The sequence below is a fragment of the Temnothorax americanus genome, unplaced genomic scaffold (assembly GCF_048541705.1).
Source record: "Temnothorax americanus isolate GAGA-0224 unplaced genomic scaffold, ASM4854170v1 Scaffold51, whole genome shotgun sequence".
Taxonomy (NCBI): domain Eukaryota; kingdom Metazoa; phylum Arthropoda; class Insecta; order Hymenoptera; family Formicidae; genus Temnothorax; species Temnothorax americanus.
In genome coordinates, this window is record NW_027509668.1 from 1,059,977 (window position 1) to 1,084,314 (window position 24,338).

The 24,338-nt window shown below is 39.1% G+C and overlaps 6 protein-coding genes across 11 annotated transcripts; 4 read left to right on the forward strand and 2 right to left on the reverse strand.

The window, feature by feature from the left end:
* Nucleotides 1-418: 418 nt before the first annotated feature.
* On the forward strand, nt 419-2,657 carry Cdc10 (cyclin-dependent kinase 10). Its single transcript, XM_077419022.1, has 6 exons — nt 419-616; nt 739-893; nt 1,012-1,612; nt 1,717-2,013; nt 2,112-2,245; nt 2,368-2,657. The coding sequence occupies exons 1-6, from the start codon at nt 607-609 to the stop codon at nt 2,401-2,403; spliced, it is 1,233 nt and encodes a 410-aa protein (XP_077275148.1). The 5' UTR covers nt 419-606; the 3' UTR covers nt 2,404-2,657.
* On the reverse strand, nt 2,295-6,144 carry LOC143904382 (ejaculatory bulb-specific protein 3-like). The gene is made up of 4 exons (XM_077419029.1): nt 5,848-6,144; nt 4,547-4,654; nt 3,828-4,439; nt 2,295-3,021 (listed from the first exon to the last, which is right to left on the reverse strand). The coding sequence occupies exons 3-4, from the start codon at nt 4,021-4,023 to the stop codon at nt 2,849-2,851; spliced, it is 369 nt and encodes a 122-aa protein (XP_077275155.1). The 5' UTR covers nt 4,024-4,439; nt 4,547-4,654; nt 5,848-6,144; the 3' UTR covers nt 2,295-2,848.
* Nucleotides 6,145-6,327: 183 nt separating this feature from the next.
* On the forward strand, nt 6,328-9,229 carry LOC143904377 (uncharacterized). Its single transcript, XM_077419017.1, has 5 exons — nt 6,328-6,512; nt 6,644-7,109; nt 7,203-7,890; nt 8,230-8,502; nt 8,710-9,229. The coding sequence occupies exons 2-5, from the start codon at nt 6,838-6,840 to the stop codon at nt 8,914-8,916; spliced, it is 1,440 nt and encodes a 479-aa protein (XP_077275143.1). The 5' UTR covers nt 6,328-6,512; nt 6,644-6,837; the 3' UTR covers nt 8,917-9,229.
* Nucleotides 9,230-9,371: 142 nt separating this feature from the next.
* On the forward strand, nt 9,372-12,732 carry LOC143904381 (uncharacterized). Of its 3 annotated transcripts, none has more exons than XM_077419027.1 (3): nt 9,372-9,759; nt 9,854-9,958; nt 11,321-12,732. In XM_077419027.1, exons 1-3 carry the CDS (start codon nt 9,573-9,575, stop codon nt 11,668-11,670), a joined length of 642 nt encoding a protein of 213 aa, XP_077275153.1. In that variant the 5' UTR covers nt 9,372-9,572; the 3' UTR covers nt 11,671-12,732. The 3 variants fall into 3 exon arrangements, with proteins under 3 accessions (XP_077275153.1, XP_077275151.1, XP_077275152.1); XM_077419025.1 differs by having other exon boundaries at nt 9,711-9,759; nt 9,854-10,362; XM_077419026.1 differs by lacking the exon at nt 9,372-9,759 and adding an exon at nt 9,762-9,783 and having other exon boundaries at nt 9,854-10,362.
* On the reverse strand, nt 11,816-24,260 carry Sptz (zinc finger FYVE-type containing 26 spastizin). Of its 2 annotated transcripts, XM_077418998.1 has the most exons (14): nt 24,005-24,260; nt 23,738-23,918; nt 22,974-23,633; nt 21,501-22,850; nt 19,188-19,334; nt 18,514-19,087; nt 18,172-18,419; nt 17,525-18,064; nt 16,230-17,426; nt 15,629-16,138; nt 15,149-15,513; nt 13,436-15,042; nt 13,045-13,298; nt 11,816-12,936 (listed from the first exon to the last, which is right to left on the reverse strand). In XM_077418998.1, exons 1-14 carry the CDS (start codon nt 24,172-24,174, stop codon nt 12,769-12,771), a joined length of 7,971 nt encoding a protein of 2,656 aa, XP_077275124.1. In that variant the 5' UTR covers nt 24,175-24,260; the 3' UTR covers nt 11,816-12,768. The 2 variants fall into 2 exon arrangements, with proteins under 2 accessions (XP_077275124.1, XP_077275125.1); XM_077418999.1 differs by lacking the exons at nt 22,974-23,633; nt 23,738-23,918; nt 24,005-24,260 and having other exon boundaries at nt 21,501-22,556; nt 22,676-22,822.
* On the forward strand, nt 19,330-21,505 carry LOC143904378 (uncharacterized). 3 transcript variants are annotated; one of them, XM_077419019.1, is made up of 5 exons: nt 19,330-19,463; nt 19,548-19,847; nt 19,937-20,081; nt 20,204-20,833; nt 20,951-21,505. In XM_077419019.1, exons 1-5 carry the CDS (start codon nt 19,395-19,397, stop codon nt 21,157-21,159), a joined length of 1,353 nt encoding a protein of 450 aa, XP_077275145.1. In that variant the 5' UTR covers nt 19,330-19,394; the 3' UTR covers nt 21,160-21,505. The 3 variants fall into 3 exon arrangements, with proteins under 3 accessions (XP_077275145.1, XP_077275147.1, XP_077275146.1); XM_077419021.1 differs by having other exon boundaries at nt 20,204-20,768; XM_077419020.1 differs by having other exon boundaries at nt 20,297-20,833.
* Nucleotides 24,261-24,338: the final 78 nt, after the last annotated feature.

The following is a 24,338-nucleotide window of genomic DNA, read 5'->3' on the forward strand; positions in this document are numbered from 1 at the left end:
AATCACAGTCGATTATTCTTCTCACATTTGACTGTGATTAGTCAATTTTTTAAAGATTATGGCTTAAATCAACGGTTACGGCTATTATAAATCAACCCTAAAACGTAAGCGTAAGAAAATCGACCAATCCCAATCAAGTATCGTGCCGTCCGTAACCCCAGTAAGGGAAAATACTTGATTGGGATTGATCGATTTTCTTACGCTTACGTTTTACGTCCTTATGGCATTTTATGTGTGAAGGCCTCAAGCCGTTCAGTAGCAGTCGAACGTGCGCGTGCGTGGCTCCAGAACCAACCGCGCAACGCGGAGTGTCGATACACTGAGTCTGAGTCTATACACTTCTCGCGTCTATGCTACAGCATTTTAATCAAAATGAGTCTTATATCTTTTACGTTAGTGGTTATATATACGCCTCCGGCCCCACTCCGGACTCCGGCCTCCGGCCTCCATATTGGACGTCACGTTCATGTTGTATTGTTGTATTACCGGCATTGCCAGATATCGTAGTTTTCATTCGATCCTTATTGTTTTTTCAATCTTCGAAGATTGAACGATCGGTCCCTTTTTTTGTACGCGTATGCGTGTGTGTGCAATTTAGTGGCCGAAATGACAAAAGGTAAATATGAATAAAATATATTGATTAACGTTTACACTACTGACGATGAGAGATAACGATGTATAGATGTTACATAAAAACAACGACGAGTTTCGAGCAATTTGCGTTCGTTTCCTTTTCAGACGAAAGTTTAGAAAAGAAGTCCGTGGAACATAATGACAGCGATAAGAAAGCGGTGTCCGATTCGGGGCCTGACCCCTCGGCTCCGATCACGAGGAAAGGAGTATTAACGTCCTTTTTAACTGGCAAAGCTATGGAAATACCGGAACAAGATATTGTAATAAATTAAATATTTTGAATCTATGTTATTGTAATAAATATCTATCTATATATATATATATATAAAGATCTTTTGTTAAGCATACGCGACGCTAGATCTCATCTATATTTTATAGCTCGGCAAATGCAGGTTTGTCTCCGAGTTTGAAAAATTGAATCGCATCGGAGAAGGTACCTATGGTATTGTCTATCGAGCCAGAGATACAAAAAATGACAAAGTCGTCGCGTTGAAGAAAGTGAGAATGGAACACGAGAAAGATGGGCTGCCGGTGAGCGGTCTCAGAGAAATATCGGTTTTATTGTCGTGCCGACACGAAAACATCGTCCATCTGAGAGAAGTAGTGGTAGGCAGAAGCTTGGAGAGCATATTTCTCGCAATGGAGTATTGCGAGCAAGATTTGGCGAGCCTGCTGGACAACATGCAGGCGCCGTTTTCAGAAAGTCAAGTCAAGTGTATAGTATTGCAAGTGTTGAAGGGTCTACGTTATTTGCATCACAACTTTATCGTTCACAGAGACTTAAAGGTCTCTAATCTTCTTATGACCGACAAGGGTTGCGTAAAGATCGCCGATTTCGGACTGGCTAGGTGGTTTGGTTTGCCGTTAAAGCCGATGACTCCTAGAGTGGTGACGTTGTGGTACAGAGCCCCCGAATTACTGTTGCAAGCCAAGACGCAGACTACGTCCGTTGATATGTGGGCAGCTGGGTGCATATTGGGTAAAAAAAAAGCCATGCTTGGCAGACAATTTTATTAACGCGTTTATCAATTTTTTCTTTCGCGTATAGTATATTACGTATAACGCCGCTCGTTTCGTTTTCAGGAGAATTATTGGGACACAGACCCTTGTTACCTGGTAGATCGGAAATCGCGCAATTAGAATTGATCGTCGATTTATTGGGCACGCCCAGCGAAGCTATTTGGCCGGAATTTAATTCGTTGCCAGCGCTACAGAATTTTACGCTTAAACAGCAACCGTATAATAATTTGAAACAAAGATTCCCCTGGTTGAGCGCTGCTGGTCTTAGATTATTGAATTTCTTATTCATGTACGATCCAAAAAAGAGAGCAACCGCCGAAGAATGTTTACAGAGTAGCTACTTTAAAGAAGCGCCTTTGCGTTAGTGTCCACTCGTTAGACTTGTTGAATATTTCCGTCTTTCCGATGTAGATTACGGTTACGATCCATTTAAAACTGATTAATTTAATATGTTTTAGCTTGCGATCCAAAACTCATGCCTACTTTCCCACAACATAGAAACATGAAAAAGGCGACCATTCAGAAAGAGAATCGTGAGCAAGAACCTACTATTACCGATCAAACCAATAATCTACCGGCGATTTCAGATCTTGTACGTTTATCGGAACACGATAAAAAATCCATATATATATACATATATATATGCGTATATTTTTGGGGATTTATTAAGAAAATATATGTTTTACATATCTATTTGTGCTTGTGTGTTTTCAGCTTGGATCATTGGTTAAGAAGAGACGCGTTGAATAAAAAAATTTTCTGCTCGAAGGAAGAAAGGATTATTCTTGGATATATCTTGGTCCGATTGCATTTTATAATTGATAACTGTGTGTACATCTATTACCAAATGAACTCTTAACAAATACTTGTGTAACGGTGTAGCATTATTTGTCGTTTTATTTGTAAGCAACGACGACGTGGACAATGAATGATAAATTGCGTAACTCGTATGTGTTTACAGAAAATGCTGATTTGGCGAATAAAATGAAACCTTCGACAAACTTTTTACATTTGTATGTCGGCTGGATTCCATTCGATTGCTTCATCGCGTATTTGTTCACGATAATCGATCGTATCCTCAATGACGAACGCCATTTCGCACGATATTATATATTTCAACGACGTATATTTCGCAACGATTCCTGCTGCTTCGCGTGTAAAAATGTAGCACGTGCGTTAAAATACTTGTGAGAAATTACGATTTCTCATAGCGTTTTTTGTATTCGCCACGTGGATCGTATTTGGCAACGAGGCGATCCCAATCCCTAGATCGCTTTGCTTTAAGATGATTTATCACTTTTTCCGCCATAACTTTCTGTTTCTCGTTGCATTTGTCACAACCGTTCGACAAAGCATCCGGCAGAGTCTCTATAAATAAAAAGGTACGTGTCATTTCTATTTCTCAATTAACATAGCTGTGGAACTTTCAGATGCACAACGCGATACATTTTACAGATATTTTGCGCGTAGCGTTAAGCATTAAGCATACTTTTGCAAGAGCATTCGAATAAAAATTATCATTAAAAGCTATATACGTAGTGCAAAAGAACAATTGTATAATATTGGTAATATATATAACAATTAAATTTATTTTATATAAATTCTGTGTGAAAAAACGACAATTTTATAAATATTCTTGCAAAAATATATTGGATCTTGCAATATTCATAGAATATACCGCGCTACACTTGAATCTTTTGAAACGCGTCGAGGGAAGAGAGATGTAGATTTAATTTTAATATCGCCTATATTAATATGTGATCTCGCCATTGCGCACTATTATCGAGTTAACGTTAATAAAGCTTACGTAAACTTTAGAGAACATAAAGTTTACGTAAACATAAACTTTACGCATTATACAGTTATGTAAATTCAAAAGCAAACTTGGATGTAATACGCGCGAGAAAGTTCACAGCGATAATTATGTAACGGAGAGAGTACACGTCGAATTTCCTGCCGCTGCAATTATATAGCTACAATTACAACCGCGTTCGTTTGGTCCATCTGAGTATAGTCTTCAATTGGAAGAGGTAACGCATAATTTTATTCCAAGTGAAAAATAAGGACAGAAATAAGGACGTCGTCGTATAGCTTGCGACGTAGCTTAAATTCATTGAGAGCGGGGAGATCATATATTTTCAACTCGTCGTTATAATTTCTCCTTTCCTACTTACTTCTCAGCTCGCGGCCTTCGGCGGTGCAAGGTCCTTCGTCCATCAAGCACCGAATGTAATTGGTGAGAACACGATTATTTTGGAGAATTTTGTCCACGTTCACGTCGTCGTATTTTCTGGTATACTTTTCGTCGGCGACGACCAAAGCCACCAACGAGACCAATAATAAGACCAAAAGACACGAAGGTCCCTTCATCGTGCGCCGTGCGGACCGATTATCGATACGTAAAAATCAACGAGTACGAGAGAAGAAGAATTTCTTTCTTAGCTCACGAGGCCGCAGGCAAGAGTGAAAAACTAAAGCGACCCATCAGCGGTAGCTAGCTTTTATATAGTCGAGTGGATGAGGATGGAGGATGGAGGATGGAGGCCGAATCGAACGGAGGGGTCTCTTGTGCGTGCGTGCGTGCGCGCGCGCGTGTGTGTGTGTCGCACAACATCCCGAACATTTCAATTGCCTCCCAAGTATACGTATAATGTGAAAATTTGTACTCTGCCGACATTTTGACAGTTGATTATTCGCTCATATCTACATATATATATATATTAGGTATCGGTCTGAATGACTGGAATAGCTACTATACGGTTGAATCATCATCTTTCATTTTTCACCTATAAATAATATCAATGCAGTAATTTTAAATTTCATAATCTTGACGAAATAATCTATAACGTCAGGAGTAAGTAATGAATGCAGTTAGTAATTATAACATTATTACCTCGAATCTCAGGTGAGTTCCCTTATTTTGTCTAATTGTAAGTCGTCAAAATGCGTGGCCTGTCGAGTCTTTGACCCACTTTATTAGAGAATTGCGTCGAAAGAAACTCTGTAAAATTCCGTAAACTATAACATCTTCTTTATACTCTCGTCAAAATGTTTCAAAACATTTCGTATATTTGTATAAGATATTGAGTGCAAAATCTATAATGTCTACGAAATCGTTATAATTCACTGATAAGCTTTTCGCGATACTTGGAAATGCTATAATGCCACATTTATATATAGGATATAGTATATTTTCTCCACTTTTAATTTATTTTCTTTCAACACTTGTATAACTGTAATTAAAGTGCTTAAAAATATATATATTACCGCAGTGAAGTACGCCTTCAAAAATCGTTTATGAGGTAATAGTGTATGAATGACGCAAGCTGTTGAAACATTATATGTACGTGACGCACGAGGAGAAAGTGGATTCGATGAACCGCTAACGTAAATCCATAAAGATTAACGTCTACATCTTTTTATCATTAAAAATGTCCAACCAATTATATATATATGTATTATATATATATATTTTTTTTTCCAAATTTTAAAAGCACAAATTTGAGATGTATTTTTCACCGACTATACACTAGAGATTCTATTTAACTGTGAGAAAATTGTAATTAAAATATGCGAAATTATATATATTTAAAATATTTAATAAAAACACACACACACACACACACACTGTACATATATATATATATATATAAATATATATATATAAATGTTTCAAATATTTTTAACATGAAAGTCTTTCATTGTGCAAGCTTTGATAAATTTCAATATAACAATTAAAATATCATAATAATATATATAATAAGAGAAAAAAAAACAAAACCGCTATAATCCATGGCATTCTCCTTTTCCCATTCCCAACCCAATAGCACTCAAGTTCTTTATCAACGATATCTTTATGATATTGATATCTATATATCGGTAAAAAGCTTTATCGGAAATATCTTACACTTGGCTTATTTTATTTAGTTAGATGCAACGAGCTAGTGCCAACTTGTATAATTGTAAGCCAATGCGCGCGCGCGTGCGCGCGAACATTTTATAACGACAATAATTTGAATGCTCTTCATAATGCACACACATGGCGATTACTTCCAAAAATATATATGTGATCAGCACTGCTGTTTCTTATTTGTCTGAACTTTACAAAGATACTATTTTTACTAAAAACTTTCTGCAGTCCTAAGAGCGATAAAGCAAATATATAATTTATGTCATCATATATACATATGTTACCTTTGATATATTATGATCTTTACAATTCAATCGTCCGCACAGATAACATCCAATCTAACCAGTTTCGAAATATTATATCGGATACGATATTGTCACTTAAGAGGATCAAATTAACATTTGCGAAAATCCTAGCTGTCACTCGCAAAATCTATAAGATCCGCGAATCACACCGCAGTACCGCACACGAATCACAAATCACAATCTCATTGTAGCCACGTAGCCTTAAGTACATATTTCATAGCAAGTGGACGAACTTGGGTGCACGTTTCGACCCGGTTTCATTTTTCGTGTCGAGGCTCATTTTCCCATTGTGATTATTTTTGCGATTAGGCCATTTTTACCGCAATCGTCACGCATGCGCGAAAAACCACTCGCCACGTCACCACTCACGGCACTCACCTCACCAGTTTCCTCTGCGGGACCGGGCCGCGACCTAACCTAACCCCTAACCTGGGACCAGTAGGACCTAGGACCATCTCGTCGGGGATTGGGGATTCCCATTAACGTTGGCTGTCAGTATAAATAAATGAATTCTCGCGATGCCATTTTATTCATCGTCATAAAACAAAACGTTTGTTGTTACTGCTCGTTACGCGTATGGTGTACGTACTTACATACGTTGAGAGGCGTTGAGACGTTGAGAGAGTTGAGATGTCACAGTTGAGGTATACAAAAGACGTATATGTATCGTATTGTATCGTATATCGTACTTGACAAATTTTACATCTGTTTTTATTACGTATATTCTCAATTGTGCGTTCTAACTTCTAACTTGCTCTTTTGTGATTTCTACTAGATTTGAGAAATGGATAAGAGAATTAAATAACGAAATTTATGAAAATAAGACGAGGACGAATCAAGCGTAAAACGCGCAACCAAGGCTAAGACTTACCGCGATCAGCGTTCCTGTTAAAAATTATCAATTTTAAATCCTAAAAACGCGCGTCTTTAGTTTTGTTAATAGCGATCAACTTGATTTATATCAAAGCGATGGCCAACGGACAAGAGAATACGAGCATAAAGGCAAAGCTTTCGACGTTACATTGCCCATTTACTTGGGAATTGTTGGACTGTATGATAAAACAGTCCACAATTAAAAATGACGAAGACGATCGCGCGGTGGACGATGAAACGGCTCATCCCTTAGAACGGCTATTGATAAGCTTGTCGAAGTGCTACGAAGCTGTGTCGAGCGCAGATAACGACGAAGCAACGAGATGGATTGAAAAAGCTGGAGAGATTTTAATGGAGATTCAACAAGAGTACGATACACGATCGCTCGATTATATTACTTGTACGTTACGTTCTTAAAGTCTCTCTTTTAATCTAAAATATATTATATCGCACGATTACAGGAAAGATTTTCATCGAACGATAAGAGCGATCGAACACGTTTTTTATGCCACAAAATGCTTTTTTTTGTACGACGCGAACGATATGGATGGAGTGGACGAAATTTTACCAAATATAATCGATACCGAAGATTTCAGCGACATAGAATCAGGCGCTTTGTACGGTTGTCGAAGCGTCCTGTGGTCTCGTTTAAAAGATTACGGGATGGACAAAGCGGTTGACGCTGCTAGGAAAGCGGTCGAGAAGAATCAAGATTGCGCATTGTGGCACTTTATTCTCGCAAAGAATCTTAGACGTCAAAGACGTTTGATAAACGTCTCGTCTAACGTATCGAATACGGAAAGGGAACATTTCGAAATCGCATACGCTATGTCTAAGAATCCCGTATTTGGAATATATTATTTACAAATGCGTATAGAAAGGTTTTATATATTTAGCAAAGAAAGAGGGTATTTAACGAGGAAAAACGCCAATGAAAGGGAAGTAATAAAATTAGCGAAAGAGATTTTAAAAGCAAAACCCAACAACTCGAAAGTACTCTTAAGACTAGCTAAGATGTTCCTGCGCGCAAGCACAGACGAGAGACTCTCGGCAAAAGAGTGTTTGGATGCCGTAAATGAAATAGCACCAAATAATTCTACGTGTCTGCATTATACCGCAATGTTGTACGAAGAGAGCGGAGATTATAAAGTCAGTATATAGTAATACGATAATTTTATTGCACCGTTTTGAAAGAGACGTAATAAAATAATTCTAAATTCTCTACAAAAGAATTCCGATAACGATGAATAGAGACGAGTGCGAGTCGCTGATGTAGCTATCGATGCAAAATATTATTTTTGATATTTAAGCAAATTTTAATTTTGTTGGAAAAATATATTCCTTTATCGACATCCGTGCGCGTCGCTTATACTTACGCTCGTCTATCAATATATATCTCGGTAGTTTAACGGTGATCCGATATTATATGTCGTCTCGTTCGTCTCTCTTCTCGTTCCTTAAAAAGATTATACGCGTTACATTTTTTAGGAAGCTTTGAAATATTTCAAAAAGGCTGCCGAACGTGAAAACTTTGTGGCAGAACTTTGCTATATACGGTACGGTTGGGAAGTAGGAGAGCTGGAACCCTTGCCACATTTATTGCGAATGTTGAAGAAGTACGAGCACTCGGTTAAAGAACGACAAATATCTATATTGCTGGCGATTGCGGTAACTTATTATTCTCTCCACAAAGACGTACCAAATGCGGCAGACTATTTTTTAAAAGCTCTCGCTGTAGATCCACCGAACGGAAAGTTCAAGGTATTTACAATTTTAGATATAAAAATTGAAACACACCGTGTACACGCGTCTATTTATATGTATTATTTATGTATAAGAAATAGTTTATTGCCTGTCATATATATATCGATAATTCATAGCAGTTTAAATAGCTAGTTTAAATACTTGAGTGACGGGCACGGAACTATATTTTTAATTATTGAAATTATTAATCGTTCTTTTTTCTAGACGCATTACAAATATCTTGATTTCCAAAGTGTGAGTATTTCATCTTTTTTAAACGATAAGTTTTGTCCTCTTCTGGAGAAAAAATATTCAAGGACACATCGAGAAACGTGTGAAGAAATAAGGAAGTTCTTGAATGTAAAGGATATGAATGATCTTGTGGAAGAACTGCGCACCTTATCCGTGGACAAGGCACACACCCTGATTTGAATATCAATTATCAAAATATTTTATAAATTGTTATTTCAAATATCTTAATTCCATATTTTAGCATGAACTAGAACTATAGTCGTTTTTTTCCCCCTACATGTTTTACAAGTTTTTTTTAGTACTTTGAGAGTATTCATCTTCTAGTTATCAGTTTTATCTTCAGAATAAGTACCTTGTATGAGAAACGTACGTATTAAGAAATGGATAGAGAAAAAAGCTCTCGAGTGTGAAGAACATGAACGATTCAACGAAATAATTGTATGCCTGATCATGTCGGTAAGAGCAAAATAAAAGTAAAATAGACGATCTGTAATCGCTGTGTTATCAAATTGACGTATCCCTCCTCCTTTCCCAGACCATTATTGTGTCTTAAAAACATGTCTGAAAGATATCTAAAAATTTCTAGGGCGCCTTTGAAGGTGCACCGGATGCGCGATTATACACACGTAGACGTCCGTAGACACGCGTGAGGCCGGGTCTGCGATGGGTGGTCGCAAGAATTAAATCGACACTCGTGGTAGACTCGGCCCGCTCGGCCTATGCGCGATGTAGATTCGTAGACGCGTATGCGTGCGAGTTGCGAGACGCGAGACGCATCACGCAAGTGAGATTCAAACTCGATCGGGCCGGTCGGAGCCAGCCGAGGCCGAGGCGCGATGAACGTTACTGGCGTTCGAGTGAGGATATACGACGAAGAAAAATGTATCCATGAGCACGAGGCTGCTCGATCTGAGGCCGAAAACGACCTGAGGACGTTGATGCAAAATCTACGGGATGCACGATCGGAAGTCAACGATTTCTTGACCGCGATAATTCAACGAGACGCGCCCGGCAGGGCGCAAGGTAACGCTATATACGCTATACGCTGCAAGTAATTTGTTTTCTTCCCCCCTGTAATGTAATCTACGGTACAGTTTGATTTTCGCTATTTGCGCAGAAATGGCGAGTCAATCGATCTCTTCGGACATCGAATCGGACTCTGTCGAGGAGGAGGAGGAGGAGGGGGAAGAGGAAGGCGAGACGCAGGCTAACCCCAAAAAATGCAAGTTGTCCACCTAAATTGTGTATTCCGTATATAAATATTAATAAATATTATTACCGTTGACACTCTGAGACGAAGCGTTCGAATGCTGTTTCACGAATACCGTGAACAAGTTCCCGGCTTCCCGTCTTTCCACGTGCGTTATTTTCAGAGCGTGAAACACATTTTTCGCGGATCCGTCGTCCGTCGCGATGCTCGCGATGATAAGATTGATAAATGGCTAGTGAGCGATAACACGCAACGCGTTTCGCGCGTGAGAATGACGAAGAATGATAGCCGTTGTGCCGTTGAGCGACCAGGACCAGGACCGGACCAGCGACGACGGACCGACGCCGACGGACGTGGCGGCTGGCGGCGCGCACGCGGCACAGGGCCCGATAAGCCGAAAGCCGGAACCCTACTTGGTAATTCGCCGTTATACCCGGATCAAGTCAATTATCTCTCGCACCCGGACAGGACGGGTTACTCATTTCTCGGGTCCAGCCGTCCAGCGATCCAGCCGCGTTTGCTTTGCGCCGAGCGCCGTTGCTGACCGTTGCACCGAGACGAGAATCGAGAATGGCGTTCATAACCTAACGAGAGAGAAAGAGCATTCGCGCGATCCTTTGCCTTCTGTTCGCGACACACACACATTCGCAACTTCGCACTTGATTCTCTTCGGGGTAAATGTAAATACTGCTCTGCTGTCATTCCGACTCGTCTAGTTACCTGTTACAAGGACGTAATGTAAACAAAAAATAGGCAGCTGACAGCCGTATTTAGCGATTTAATTGCACGTGCAACAAGCATACGTACAGCGCGCATTATGTGTAATTGTATATATAATGTGTAACAATATTATTATATACGTATACACGTATCGCGTACTGCATATTGCTAGCGTTTGCAGCAGGCTACCGTTACGTGTCTTTACATTAGGCTCTTGTCATGTTTTACCACCTAATCTAATCTGACAGCTAGCGGAAACGGAACCTGTCGTCTCTCGTACTCATTTAAATTAAATTCGCGAATGCGACGTGACGGATCTTGTTCGGTTTCTATACTCAATCTGCGTACCTCATGTTTGCCGACAAAATTTATAGCCGACACTTTGCAAAATGTGTCTAACAGATTCGGCTATCCCTATGTGTGTGTGTGTGTGTGTTTTTTTTTTACGTGTGTAATATATATAATATATAAAAGATTTCCCCAAAAACTGCTCCCACGCTTGAGAACTTCTATGTCAAAAAGCTATTTTATACAATTTTTCTTTCTATCAGTCCTCTTTAAAATTAATTACTGTAAAATGCAATCGTGATAAAACTTGTGTTTTTTTTACTGTTAAAATCCACAACTGACTATTGGAATCTTTTTCTTTTTAAGCGGGAACCATGTCTACTGTGTTATCGAACGAGGCTCAACTGCGTTACGTGATAGAATGGTTTCAAGAATGGTCCGAAATGCAGCGGAACGATTTTCTGGGTGTGTTGCTGGAGAATTGCGGTCCTTCAGGGCTTGTGAATGGACTGGTGGCTGGAATAGAGAAGTTGGGTTGCGAAGGATCTGACAGGCCTCCAAGCTTGTTTCAGTGTCGCGTCAAGCTCTTCAGAGAGTGGAGTAGCACGTGGTCGCAATGCGAGAAAGATTCTTTGTTGGCAGCTATTAAGAGTACAGATAGTAAGTTTGCTGAAAAATATGAAGAAAGATTATCATCGTTGACGGAAGATAAATAGTAACGAGCAAGCGTCTTGCATCTCTTTACAACTTACAAATTCCATGTAGAAATGTAGCGTTTCTCTAGTTTTTTTTTCTTTTCAATTTTTTAAATTATATAAATTCGGGGAAATCCTTTTATATATTTATATATTTATTTCCTTATATATATATATATACATATATATGAACTCTAATATTATAGTGTCATGAATAAAATCACGATGTTAATCATGTATCAAATTGTCTGCGTAGCACAATTACGTTCTTCGTGTATCAAAATTTAGCTTGTGCCGTTTTCATGATAAAGGAATTCTCTCCAATTTCCATTAAATATTTATAATGGGAATATCCTCGTAAAATATTTGGAAAAATAACTCATTTTGAGATGGATTCACGTTGTAGCTGTATATCGACTTAATAAAAATGGTTTAAGACAAAATAAGTAAGACGATTGTACAAATATTTGCAAAATTGTAAATTTTTTTGTATCTTTTCTGATGTTAGAGATGTATTTCTTATTCTATACATTCCTCTGTCTTTGCGTTTCGTATCCTTTGTACTTGAACATTGTCGTTATAGTCAAGTTTTATCTATATTAATTACAGTTGTTTTATTTTCTATGCGTATTCAGATATACGTAACGTAAACGACTGTAAAAATAAGATGATGTGAAATAGGATTATTTTAGATTTAAGAAAGGCGTATGTACGTAATTTTTTAAGAAAAATTAGGGAATATTTTATGATTTTCAACGAATGTTACTATATTAATAGTAATTATATAGATATAGCTTCAAGAATTTTTTTAATGATAAAACGAGAATAGGTCGATTCTTCGATAGAAAATCCAGTTTGTGACGTTCAAAATTTCAAATCCATATTTTTCATGAGCTTAAACTAATTCTTAGTCTTAGATAATAAAAACAAAAAAATTTTTTTTAGATTAATTCTACATTGTAAGATAATTTAAACTTGCACGTACGTCAAACCGAAACTTTTGCAATGGATACAAAAAACTTTATTGTATTACAATAAACGCTTGACTTAAATATTGTTTATAATATATATCAATGATAATGATACCATCTTCTTCATTTTCCTTTTTCTTCCGGATGCTTATCCTTTTGGTTTTTGTTGTAGCCACTTTAAGCAAATCGCTTTAATTGCACTTTGACCGAGCCTATCTGATTCTTTTAAGATTCTCCTTATATCTTGTGCCCTAGAATGCTTAACCGCAAGCAGATACGCAGCCTTCAGTTGTTTACTTTCAATGTATGCATTTATCTGGAAAAGAATAGTGTTGCGAAATATATAACCAGTTACATTAGAAATTTCTTGACATATATATATATATATATAGATATATATTGACATAATTGAAGTAAAGCTCACCCTAAGTTCTGTGTCGATTATTAGTCTGATTAAAGTATCTATATGATTTTTGAGTGTCGGATTCTGTTCGCTGTACGAATGAGTCAACAATAATTTCACACAGTGTGCCAAGACGCGATCAGAAATAACGTGGGCGTTATGGGCTCCAGAGCTGCGGCAGCACTTGATCAATTGCTCGATTGCGGCTACGTTGCTTTTTAAAGCCAATACATGGCCAGCTAAAGAATACACCTTTTGTTGCGGAAGATTATAATCTATAAAAATGATACGTACATTGACAAAATGTTAGTTGGCGCACATGATATAGCGGCACATATTATTGATATTATTACATTGATAATGAATTACACTGATTTGTGTTATATTGTTGTTGATAATACTAAATACGTACCTTGTATTATCCGAAAAGCTATGCCGAATCCTTCCCCGATATCACGGCCGCACAATATAGCTAAAACGGATAAATGTATCTTCTGCCGTTGATTGCCAAATAACGTAGGCAACTCGAGCGTCGGGGGGTTCGCGCTGTCAATATCTGGGAAGAGATTTAAAAATTCGGTCGAGACTCTTTCTTCTTTTTCGCAGTTCGCTAGAAACTTGACAATTTCCGTCTGTCTGCATATAGTGTTTATATGCCTGTCTATCTCCGAGGGTTCCATCTCCATCGCCAAAGTACTTTGGCCACTGTGCACCGAGCTTGTGTTCTTTCTTCTTTTGGTCGAGCTCTCCATCTGCAATTCCGACTCCAAGTGCTTTTGAGCGTCTTGTAACAAATGCGCCCTGTTGTGCAAGTCTGAATAGGTTTTCGCTTCGGTAGTATAAAAACGGATGCACGTCATCGATGCTCTCACGCAGTCCCTCATGAAGAGCTGTATCTGGTATAACGTATGCCAGTATTGCTTCCTTTCCATGAAATGACAGACGGCTATCAGGTACTTCCTCCAAATGACCAAAGTGGGATCTTTTGCCCTCATCGCATCGTGAAGTTTCTCGACGTGGCCGTTCCTCAAACAGTACAAGTAAACCCCGTTAAGAAACAAATCACGCTCCATGTCGTTGTCCAAGATATACGCCAGGCACTTGTCGAACTCTTTATGCTTCAAAAAGAACTGTAAGATGGAGGTATAACTTCCATACGCCAACAGATAGTACAGACTTTCTTGATAGTAAACTGTCTGATTAGCGGGTATTAGATATTTAACGTTAAACTGATTTTGGCTAACAGCTTTCAAGCTGTTGAGCGTCTGTAAGATTTCCCGCGCCGCCGCGGACTTGGGTTGCGGACTCGAATGCTGTGTTCGCGATCGGTATGTACTCAAGTTATCTAATATTTGCAGAATCTCTGTCAACAGTGGCGGATCTTTCAGCGGCCGGCACTTGGAATATTCACTCCTTTTTAATTGACCGCCTTTGCTGCACGCCCTTTTTCCCTCGTCCAATATTTCGTCTCTCTTCGGCGCCGACGCGGTTGTCTGTTCCGTTAACTCTGTCTCGGGGTTTTCGATCGACTCTTTGGAATAAGATAGCACGACCCAATCGTCGAGATCCTCGTGCACAATTTTGTCGAGACAATGGTGGAACTTTTCTTTCGCCTGTTCCAAGTATCCCACCTTCAAACAAGCCTTTCCCCAGGCGGCCCACACGCCCTGCGTGTCCAATCCTGCCTTTGTGCTGACGTCCAACGCCAACGTCCAACGTTCCTTCTCGGTGAGGAGATCGCGTAATTTTCTCAGCGTGTGCTCGTCGAGGTCATCGGTCGGTATAAGAGCCACACAATCAGATTTAACTAGAGTCGCAATTAGATCCACCTGCGATAGGAACCGATCGCAATGCGCGAGGCCGGTATTGAAACCAAATTTCGCGCATTTCATCTTAGCCGCGACCAATAGAGAACGTATCATCTTGATGATCACCGCGTGATCAACCTCGGGATTTATCCTGCCGCCATTAACGGGTTGGAGCAATCGCTTCATTTCATCGCAACGGTCCAAGAGGAAACTGTGCGGTAACAAGATTCTGTTTGACTTATTTCTTACAAATTTAAACACACACACACAACATTTTTAATAACATCCTCTTTCTTAAGAAACTTACGAATTATTACCTGGTATATATCTTGGGGTCAAAGTGCAAATTCAGAATAGCAAGACACAGCGAAATATTTGGGGCATACTCGAACGAAAACTCTTCTCTTATGGTGCGATTGTGTCTTTCGTCTCTTGTCAATCGCCAATAATCGAACAACTCGCTGCTGGCGGTCGACGGGACACTTTGCACCGCACGCATTTGCAATACCGTCTGATGCTTGCAATCGTCGCACACGCGTACCAGCACAGTACTAGGATAACCAGCAACTTGCATGCGATGCTGAGAACACATGGCACAAACAACGCGACCGCATCGCCGACAGTGGTGTCGTCTGTTAAACATGGAAAATATCACAGCCTTGCAGCAATCGCATTCTCTCGCCTGTTAAACAAACGATTTTTGTCATGTCACGTAATAACCGGAAAATACGGGTATAAAATAAGAATCAAGCACATTTTTATTTTGGATAACGTTTTAAAAATACTTTTCGACGTACCCTATCATTTGGGACCCATTCCTCCTTAGTGGGCACGTTAACGGGCATAATAAATTCGTTGTCCTCCGTCTCAAGATTAGATTGTGAAATATTTCTGGCTTTATTTTCGGTACCGTCACGCTGGAGCGCGACGCGAAAGTCCAACGACTTTTTGGCGTAAAACCGTATAATTTTGTCAAAATTGCCGATACCTGTATCGGAATGTTGCAAAACCTCATGCAGCATCGTCAAAATCTTTTGAATATTTTCAAATTTACTATTCATCAATAATTGCTCCAGCATCAATAATGGCTCTTTTATCAAGTGGATGTATAACGCTCTGTCTTTATTTTCCAACATCTTCAGAATTTCTAGTCCCACCAAAGTTTTCCGGTACTTTGGTTGCTCTACTATTCGGCAGTGGTCCAATAAATAGTTGGCGATAACGTGCAATGCGCTAATAGATTCTAATTTCTTGAGAACCCCTTTACATATCTTTACTGACTGCGTCAACGGTAAGGCTTGAAGAAACTAAAATATTTATTATCGAATTATTGACATTGTGACAAGTATATTTACAAGGATATAAACGATTTTTATGTAATAGAAATCTTGTATATACCTTTAAAGCTTGCTTGAAATCTTGCTGTTCATTTTTTAAAAGGCCTATCAGAAAATCTTGGATCACAGGAGTTTGCATCTCCAGAGAAAATGCTTGACACTCCAGCCACTCTAAACATAACTCAAACTGATCCGCATCGATCAGGGACTCGATGATCTCCAACGGATCGACCTTCTCTGTACAATATACGATGTCGTACCATGTGCTGTTCGACCTACTCATGCAGTACGGAATCATTTTATGGAAGATCGTTATTCTGCACAAGATGCCGTTCATCCGATGTCTGCAGTGCACTGGCAACTTGTGACAGTGCTCGTGCTGCAACGCGTGGCTTAACGCGTGTTCGCACAAAATCATAGGCCACTTGTTAATGTTGTGCAATATCATTTGCGCCAGTATGTGTATATCTTTGATTTGGTACAGATACTGCAGCATTCGTGTGATAGATAGGACACCCAGATTGGACAGCGCGTGACTTAGAATCAGATCCTTGAAGCGCTGCAGCTCCGTATTATATTTTATGACGCTGTCAGCTAAGGCGTTTAATATCTCCAAAGACGTTTGCCAATTATGATCTTTTCTAAGCTCGAAATAATGCCATACGTCGTGCATAGGTACGCTGTCGTGAATAGCGGCGAGAGTTTGATTATTGTTAAATAAGAGTTTCAGCTTGTCAACCCACGAAGAATTCAAGAGATTCTCGAGACACGCGGTACGTTTTATATTATCGTAATTATTCTCCAAAATAGTCGGATTCTCGTTATGCATCCTCTGTATAAGATAAGAGAGGAGCCAACAATGTCTTTCCAAATATTGCGATAAGCTAGGTCTTAATTTGCGAGTCTGCCAAAATGATGTCTGTACGATCACATTTGTGGTTGTAACGCTAGATGTGCTATGTCCGGAATATTTTAGTATCACTTCGTACGTATAGTTAGACATAGCGTCGTCTACATCTACATCTCCGTTTAATTTTTCGAAATCATCCGCTGGAAGCAAACTCCTACTAGCGTTTGTCACCGCGATATCAGTATTTCGTGCAAACGTGTTTCGATACCGCCTCACAAGATCAGGCAGGTTGATTTTTCCCCTTGGTCTATCTATAGATTTGTCATCGGGCGACACCGCGGAGTAATATGCGATATAATCGTGAGCCACGTCATTCAACGCGTCGTTCAACGTCTGCGCCTCGTACACCTACAATGTTGAGTACATTGATCACATATATCCATCCGTTTTTTTTTTTTTTTTTACCGTTGATGAATAATTATAATCGAGCGTTAGGTATAGCTTACACGAATCTCAGGCGTGCCATAAAATTCATTAGCCATGGCGAAGATTATTTTCGGATTCTGCACGAGATCCAAGTCCTGCCATGCCAATTCGTTAAGCTCCTCCACACGTGTGAAGAATTTAAGATTTTTATCGTTCGCGAGGCTACCCAATAACTTGGATCGGAGAGCGGCGAGTGTCACCAAGCCGAGATCGCCAATCATGTAACCGATCGATGTCAAGGAGACTGTATGCCTCAAACTTTGGAGAGGCGGATCCTTGGACCACACATCCAAATTTGCATGTAGGAACATGATGTTCCAAACGTTCAAGAAGAATGTCAACGTTTCGTCTCCTACGGATAATTCGCCGAGATCAAGGCTGGCGAGGCTCGCGGTCTTATTTAGAATCACCCGTATGTCCGTATGATCAGAGATATTTCTCAAGTGTGACGTATCCAGATGAGATTGTCCCGAACTTACGTTGCGCAGAACCTGCAGGAGCTCTGCCAATATTTCCGAGACACATTGATTCGGTCCTTTAAACGTGACATTTTTCGCACCCTGTAAAGACGACGATACGTCCGTAATTATATACTATACTACTATGTGCTGTTACGTGGCAGTATGAAAATTTGGCGTATTTTTAATAGATTCGTAGTTTGTCCTACCGCGTCCTCTTGGTATTGATTTAGTATAATGCATTCAGAATCCTTGATACTGCTGCAGTTTCTTTCATTATAACAAGAAATACTCGGACATGCCGTTACAAGGATGCTGTATATCAAGTTCACTTGCAAACCAAAAGCGATTTTTTCAAGCTTATCTGGCTCCGTGCTCAAGTCGAATATCTGATATCCAAAATAATGATGTAACGGCGTCTTCAATAAATCAAACACTGTCCGTACCGTAGTGTCGTCTGTGAAAACGAACGAATAACAAATTAGTACAAGTCTACGTAGTTTAACGAGTGACGTTTAAGGTAAATAAACCTGATGACGTTACACCAATACCTGGAATAATAGTGGACACAAGCTGCAGGTAAGAGTAGACGTTGTAAAGATATTTTTCGCTATTAAAAATATCAGATATTTTTTCTATCGTTTTTAACCCTAGGATATAATTATTGTCGCAAGATCGCGTCTCTGTAATCTCCGCTCTCTCGAGATCGTACAACGTGCGATACGTATTCTCAAATTCGCACCAGACGGCATCGTTCTCTTTCCATTCCTTTATGTACAATGGAATTCTAGCGTCACACAGTATCGTTGTCATAGGCGTATTATTTTTATTTTCATAAAACAATTGATGGATTCTCGAGAAGAAACTTGCGTGTCCCGATGTGCTGTCAAACGTTTCACAGAGCTTCAAATACTTCATGGCTACGTCACATACATTATTTGAGATCTGATATGTTTCGCCTATAGTCAAACTTAGATCCAGCACGCTAAGAGTTAACATTTCGTCACTGCGTAAGATATTTGTATCCAACATTCGTAAATGTACTTGTTGAGACGCCAGAAATGTTTCAAGTTGGTTGATGTATCTAGAGGATTGTACACCTTCTTGTGCAGCAAATTTTATATTCTGCAAACACATATTTTAACACTCTTACACATAATACTTATACATTTCAGTAAGATATTTATCGTACAATATGCCATAGAATATATACATATATGTTTACCTCTAGTGTAGAAGTTGATGAGCTTTCTTTAGAAGAATCGATTGCAGCTAAAGTACAACGGTGTTTACATATATTGTGCTTAAATTTGTGAAGCGCTTCCGCAAATCGAATCTCGCCGTCCAATTGTGTGTTTTCCATGTGGAACATCTAAGAAACAGAATATACATACGTATAACAATACCTGAATAACGTTAGAAAAAGCTTAAAATGTTGCATCGAAGAGCGGCTGCGTTTCTAATGATTCAGATTCGTGTTTTACAAACAATTTCTCACGCAGTTAAGTACTTAAAGCAAACCGTTCGTTTTCTATACTTGAAATTTTTATATCTTGCGTAAAATTACAATAGTTGTTCATTATAGATTGATATGCGAGACACGAAAGTCTTTGAAATTGCACTGGATGATGTGACGTACGATGAGGAGAGCGAAAATGAAATGATTCAACCGGGAGATCTTGCGGATTTAAAACCTCTCGTAGAAGACGAAGGCAGATATGGACCGTTACATTCTCATGTAAAATATTACAATGAGCGTAACACCGAAGGCAAGAAACAATCGTCAGATATATTTTTCTACTTGCGATCACACACGAAAGAGACCGTCAATCAGGAGCAAGAAAATAAACCATTTGTCGCTGGTTTTAAGCATAATTTGGATAAGGTAATCATCTTATTGGAAGAAGGAAGGGTCTGACAAAAGGTTTCTTTATACTTATGTAAGACTATTAAATCTAACTGCTTTTAAACCAGTATTTCTTCAAAACCACGAAGCAGAGTGTTGACGTAACATCAATCAAGACACGTAATCATATTGAGTCTGAAAAGAACAAGAGAAGTGCGCAGATTTTTAAACAATTACAGAATTACAGAAAGGGCACAACAAATGTTGTCACAGGTATACTAATTAATATGATTACTAATTAATACGATAAGACGATAAGTCAATCACATGACGGTATATATTGATAAATGAAGAGAGAAGGAATAAAGAATAGCCTTCCATTGCCAAACAAACAGACAAAAGTGTAAAAGGCGTAGTTAGAGTAAAACGCGAAGAGACAACCAACCATTATGAAACAACTTTGAACGAAGAAATGGATTTTTTTCAAGCGATGAGAAACAGAAATGTTACAACTGAAAAGATGGAAACGACTGGATACTTGGCGAAAACGCCAGAGACATATGCACGATACAACTTGTACGACGATGACCAGGAAACTACGAGTGACGCGACGAAAAATCTTCTGGACCAGTCTTCGATCTCGGAAAGATCATCTACACTCGCAGATAACTCAAGTTCTCACGAAGAATCATATGATTATGAAAGATTCAAAATGGAATACGAACAGCAGCTCGACGACGACATAAAGGAAGGGAAAGTACTGAATTATACCGAGAAGAAAGAACCGCTGAAGAATACGCTGAAAGGAGCATTGAAAAGAATAATGGATTTGAAACGACCCAAGAACTGTACGGAGGAAGAATTAAGTCAGATTGGAATTAAAGCCATAGAATGCCTTTTGTACGATTATCAGCGCGCGAAAGACATAACGACTGCGAAGCTGATCCTCTCGAGGACATGGTTGGTTTTCAGAGTTTGGCTGTTAATCTACATTTGCTTCGCAATTCCCTGTTGGTGTCAAAGAGGTGACTTGATTCTCCTGCTATTCCTGCAGTGGTCCTTCTCTTGATTTGAAAGAAATTATATTATATAAATGGGGAGATATCATTATATTATATATGAAAATCTATACTATATTTCAGGATGGTGCTGCTGCTGTTTCCGTTGCAAGTTTTGTTTTCCACGAAAAAGGATTATACTTGTCAAACAATATTACGCAACGAATCCACCTGGTATTTTCGTCAAGGACTTGAAAAAAGTGGAAGATGTGAAAGAGCCTGTTAAATATGAGGCTACTGAATACGAATATAACGCGTACAAAACTTTTGAAGCTGCGATAAGAAATATATGAATATTACCGCGTTCGCTAACCGCTATTTACTAACTTGTATGTTGAACTCTTTCGCTACGGAAGTAGAAACACTTTCCTGTGGATGTACGAATGAGAAATATGTTTTACACACACACACGCACGTACGCACGCACGCACGCACGCGCACACACACACACACACAAACACACACACACGTTATGATTACGTCCGATCTTATTAATAATTAATATGATTTATTCGATGATCATGTAGACGTATCAACTAATGAAACGTTTGTTCAACATAGATCTAAGTTGCATAGAAGAAAGACATGAAAGTTGTATGATAGTAGATGCATTATTTGAATAAAGCAACCGTACCTCAACCACCTCTTGTGCCTTCTGAAACGTGCCCTTCCACAAACAATGTAAAATCAAACTTTCTTTCGAAGCCAGCATTAAATTGATCAAGGACAGTTTGTCTTTTGTTGACAAATAATCCGCCGTTGTTGTACTGATCTTCGAACGCTTTCTGCGTTTATCGTCGCGCAATAAGCCGGATTCCGAACTACTGTCAGACTTTGCTTTAGTTTCATCCGAAGCGCTGTCTCCTTTATAAAAAAAACTGTCTCCCTTGACGCGATGTGGGAACGTTGGTTTTTGAGGGACTACAGATTCTGATTTATTTGTAATAGAGGAACCATCTGATTCGTCCCGCGGACGACCAACATTCTCGATAAAATCAGATCCCATATGGAATTTCAATCTCCATCGAGTGTCCTTCAACGTTGACCGAAAGCTGATGATAGTTTCGCGAAGTCGTTGTATTTCTTCGCGCAATCCGAGTACTTGTACGTCATCGATCTCTTCTGTCGTAATCAAAGTATTTTTCCATAAATAATATAGCACGTCTCTTACAGCATATTTATTGGCTACGAAGCCAGACTTGTCATATTCCACCGACCTGCGACTAGTGCAATCATCCGCTTTGGAACTGGCATTTGTAACGTTAAAATCTTCATAACGTAAAAATAATAAGGAAAATATATTCTCCATTGCCTCCATCCTTGACGATAAAGGGAATAAAGAGGTCAAGTATGATATCATATCGGTGAAATATTTTTCAACTTGTTTATATTCCGTGTTGTAAAATTCACATAAGAAAATAGCTTTTAAGGCGCTTATTATGCAACAATATGCTTGGAAGTTGGCAGATTGGTTCGGAGAAGTCTCCTTCAGCAAATCTTGGATATCACTGTGCGCTTGCGCGTGTATATTTGTCGTGAGTTTCAAGACGAAGAGTGTATCGTGTTTTTGCAAAAGAGACAAAATCTGTTTTACAGATACTGTCCGTTCAATCGCCGTCGCATCAGCGTGCACATTTTTCAATTCTCTGCCATCATCTACGTTCGCATTTACAAAATGTCCCTTCTTCCACTGTAAAATATATACTACAATTCTAACGTGGCTTTTTAAGAGCGTATATAATTTGTTTAAATCACAGTCGTTGCGTAGATCAGGGTAACACTTCTCTAAGAGAAAGCTGATGGACTCACAGATAAAAATATCATTGTCGTAGCTTTCGCTAGTATCGATTATTTCCCGCGGACAAGCGTTGTTGTTTAACACTTTAAACAACAACACTGGATATAACCTTCGTAATAAATCACACGATAACAATAATTCGACTTTGTTATATTTTCTCTCCGTAGTCAAGATGTAACATATATCCTGTAACATATAATATAAAAATTTATTCCACGAGTCACACAAGTGTGTAACAAATATGTATATAATGTATCTGTTTATTTCCGTTAGCTGTCAAAATAAGAAGGCTTAAAATACGAAACTTACCAAAATATCATTCAACCAATGCAATTTTCTCATACACGTTCTCTCAAGTACGTCCTGTTTGCCCAAAGAAATTTCCGAGTTTTCTGCTAATTTAAATATACCTTCGCTTATATTATATGCCGTGGGTAAAGTGGTAGCGCTCTCGAGACACGCGTTTGTCTTATTCCGAAGTGAAAGCCATTCGCTCAACATTTTCTCATTTTTTCGCGAATACAACGCAAGTTCAATATCTTTAACGTGGTGCGATTTTGAAAGCGTAGGATAGACTATTTTTAAAAATTCGACTTGCGCATCTATATCCACATCCATATCTATTTTTGACAAAAGGCGTAGAACCACTCGTAAAGAATTGCCACGAGTGGGCGACGCAGCTTCAGAAGAGGACGCGCGCGCCGTCGTATGATTTAAGCAGCAGTTTCTTCTGGCTGGAATGTGTTGTAGGCACGACTTGAAAGTAGAGAAATAAATGTCTCGTAACGCGCTAACAACGTTGCGTGCCGTTGGAGCTACAGATATTAATTTGTTTATAATCCAACACACAGTTTCCACATTGACATACACGTTATCTTTCAGAACGATAAGGATCTGTTCCAATATAACACTCGAAGTATGCTTTACACTACCGTCCACGTTTAGTTGTCGAAGAACGACCGACACGTCCTAGAAAAAAAAGTTTTCGTTTTTAAAAGCAAGAGTAACGTGGTAGTAACGCGAAGTTACCTGCAGTTGTAAGTTTGCAGTTTCGCTAGCACGAAGAAAAATACCTTATGCAAACAGTCCGGTAGATTATCGCACATCTCAATTGCATTTTTTATTTGTATGCAATCGAATTGCGTTTGAATATTGCATTGTATCGCGCAACCAACATTGGACGATTTGCTGTCTATAAGCTTCCACAGCAATACGTAGGCGATCCATTGGTATTGCTCTTCATTCGGAGACGGTCTATAACGAAATGTAAAAGCAAGCAACGATACACGGTATAATCTATATTCTATAACGTATAATTGATAAGTAACGCTTATACTCACATCAAGCTCCCAATTACAGTTTCCAATTCTGACAAGTCGACGCAGCACGTGTGATGGAATTCTTTCAAGAAATTGCTGTCATTGTTTACGTGGAAAATATTTAAAGATGTATACCATAATCGAGACAAAATGCATTTGTTCAATTCCAGCACTCTTGTCTGTTTCGACATTGTTCCTTTTAAGAGCGTTGCATTTGTTGATACACATAAGGGCCTTTGCCTGACAGCCTAACCCAGCAACCCAGCCTAACCTTGCCCTTGCCTTGCAGAATGCGCAACATGCGCACAATCGTGATTGGCCAGGATTCAGGATTCAGGATTGCCAAGCGGAGGCA

Bases quoted from the DNA above. Each gene is read 5' to 3' on its own strand.
- Cdc10 (XM_077419022.1), top strand. The intron at 1,613-1,716 runs GTAAAAAAAAAG...TTTCGTTTTCAG, and splicing joins GGCAGCTGGGTGCATATTGG to GAGAATTATTGGGACACAGA. The intron at 2,246-2,367 runs GTACGTTTATCG...GTGTGTTTTCAG, and splicing joins TACCGGCGATTTCAGATCTT to CTTGGATCATTGGTTAAGAA.
- LOC143904382 (XM_077419029.1), bottom strand. From the start codon at position 4,023: ATGAAGGGACCTTCGTGTCTTTTGGTCTTATTATTGGTCTCGTTGGTG. The intron at 3,022-3,827 runs GTAAGTAGGAAA...TTTTATTTATAG, and splicing joins CGAAGGCCGCGAGCTGAGAA to AGACTCTGCCGGATGCTTTG.
- LOC143904377 (XM_077419017.1), top strand. From the start codon at position 6,838: ATGGCCAACGGACAAGAGAATACGAGCATAAAGGCAAAGCTTTCGACG. The intron at 7,110-7,202 runs GTACGATACACG...GCACGATTACAG, and splicing joins TTAATGGAGATTCAACAAGA to GAAAGATTTTCATCGAACGA. The intron at 8,503-8,709 runs GTATTTACAATT...TCTTTTTTCTAG, and splicing joins CACCGAACGGAAAGTTCAAG to ACGCATTACAAATATCTTGA.
- LOC143904381 (XM_077419025.1), top strand. From the start codon at position 10,044: ATGCTGTTTCACGAATACCGTGAACAAGTTCCCGGCTTCCCGTCTTTC. The intron at 10,363-11,320 runs GTAATTCGCCGT...TTTCTTTTTAAG, and splicing joins GAAAGCCGGAACCCTACTTG to CGGGAACCATGTCTACTGTG.
- LOC143904378 (XM_077419019.1), top strand. From the start codon at position 19,395: ATGTTGCATCGAAGAGCGGCTGCGTTTCTAATGATTCAGATTCGTGTT. The intron at 19,464-19,547 runs GTTAAGTACTTA...TGTTCATTATAG, and splicing joins TACAAACAATTTCTCACGCA to ATTGATATGCGAGACACGAA. The intron at 20,082-20,203 runs GTATACTAATTA...CCAAACAAACAG, and splicing joins CACAACAAATGTTGTCACAG to ACAAAAGTGTAAAAGGCGTA.
- Sptz (XM_077418998.1), bottom strand. From the start codon at position 24,174: ATGTCGAAACAGACAAGAGTGCTGGAATTGAACAAATGCATTTTGTCT. The intron at 18,420-18,513 runs GTATTGGTGTAA...TCGTTTTCACAG, and splicing joins TGTGTCCACTATTATTCCAG to ACGACACTACGGTACGGACA. The intron at 16,139-16,229 runs GTATATACAAGA...TAAATATTTTAG, and splicing joins ATTTCAAGCAAGCTTTAAAG to TTTCTTCAAGCCTTACCGTT.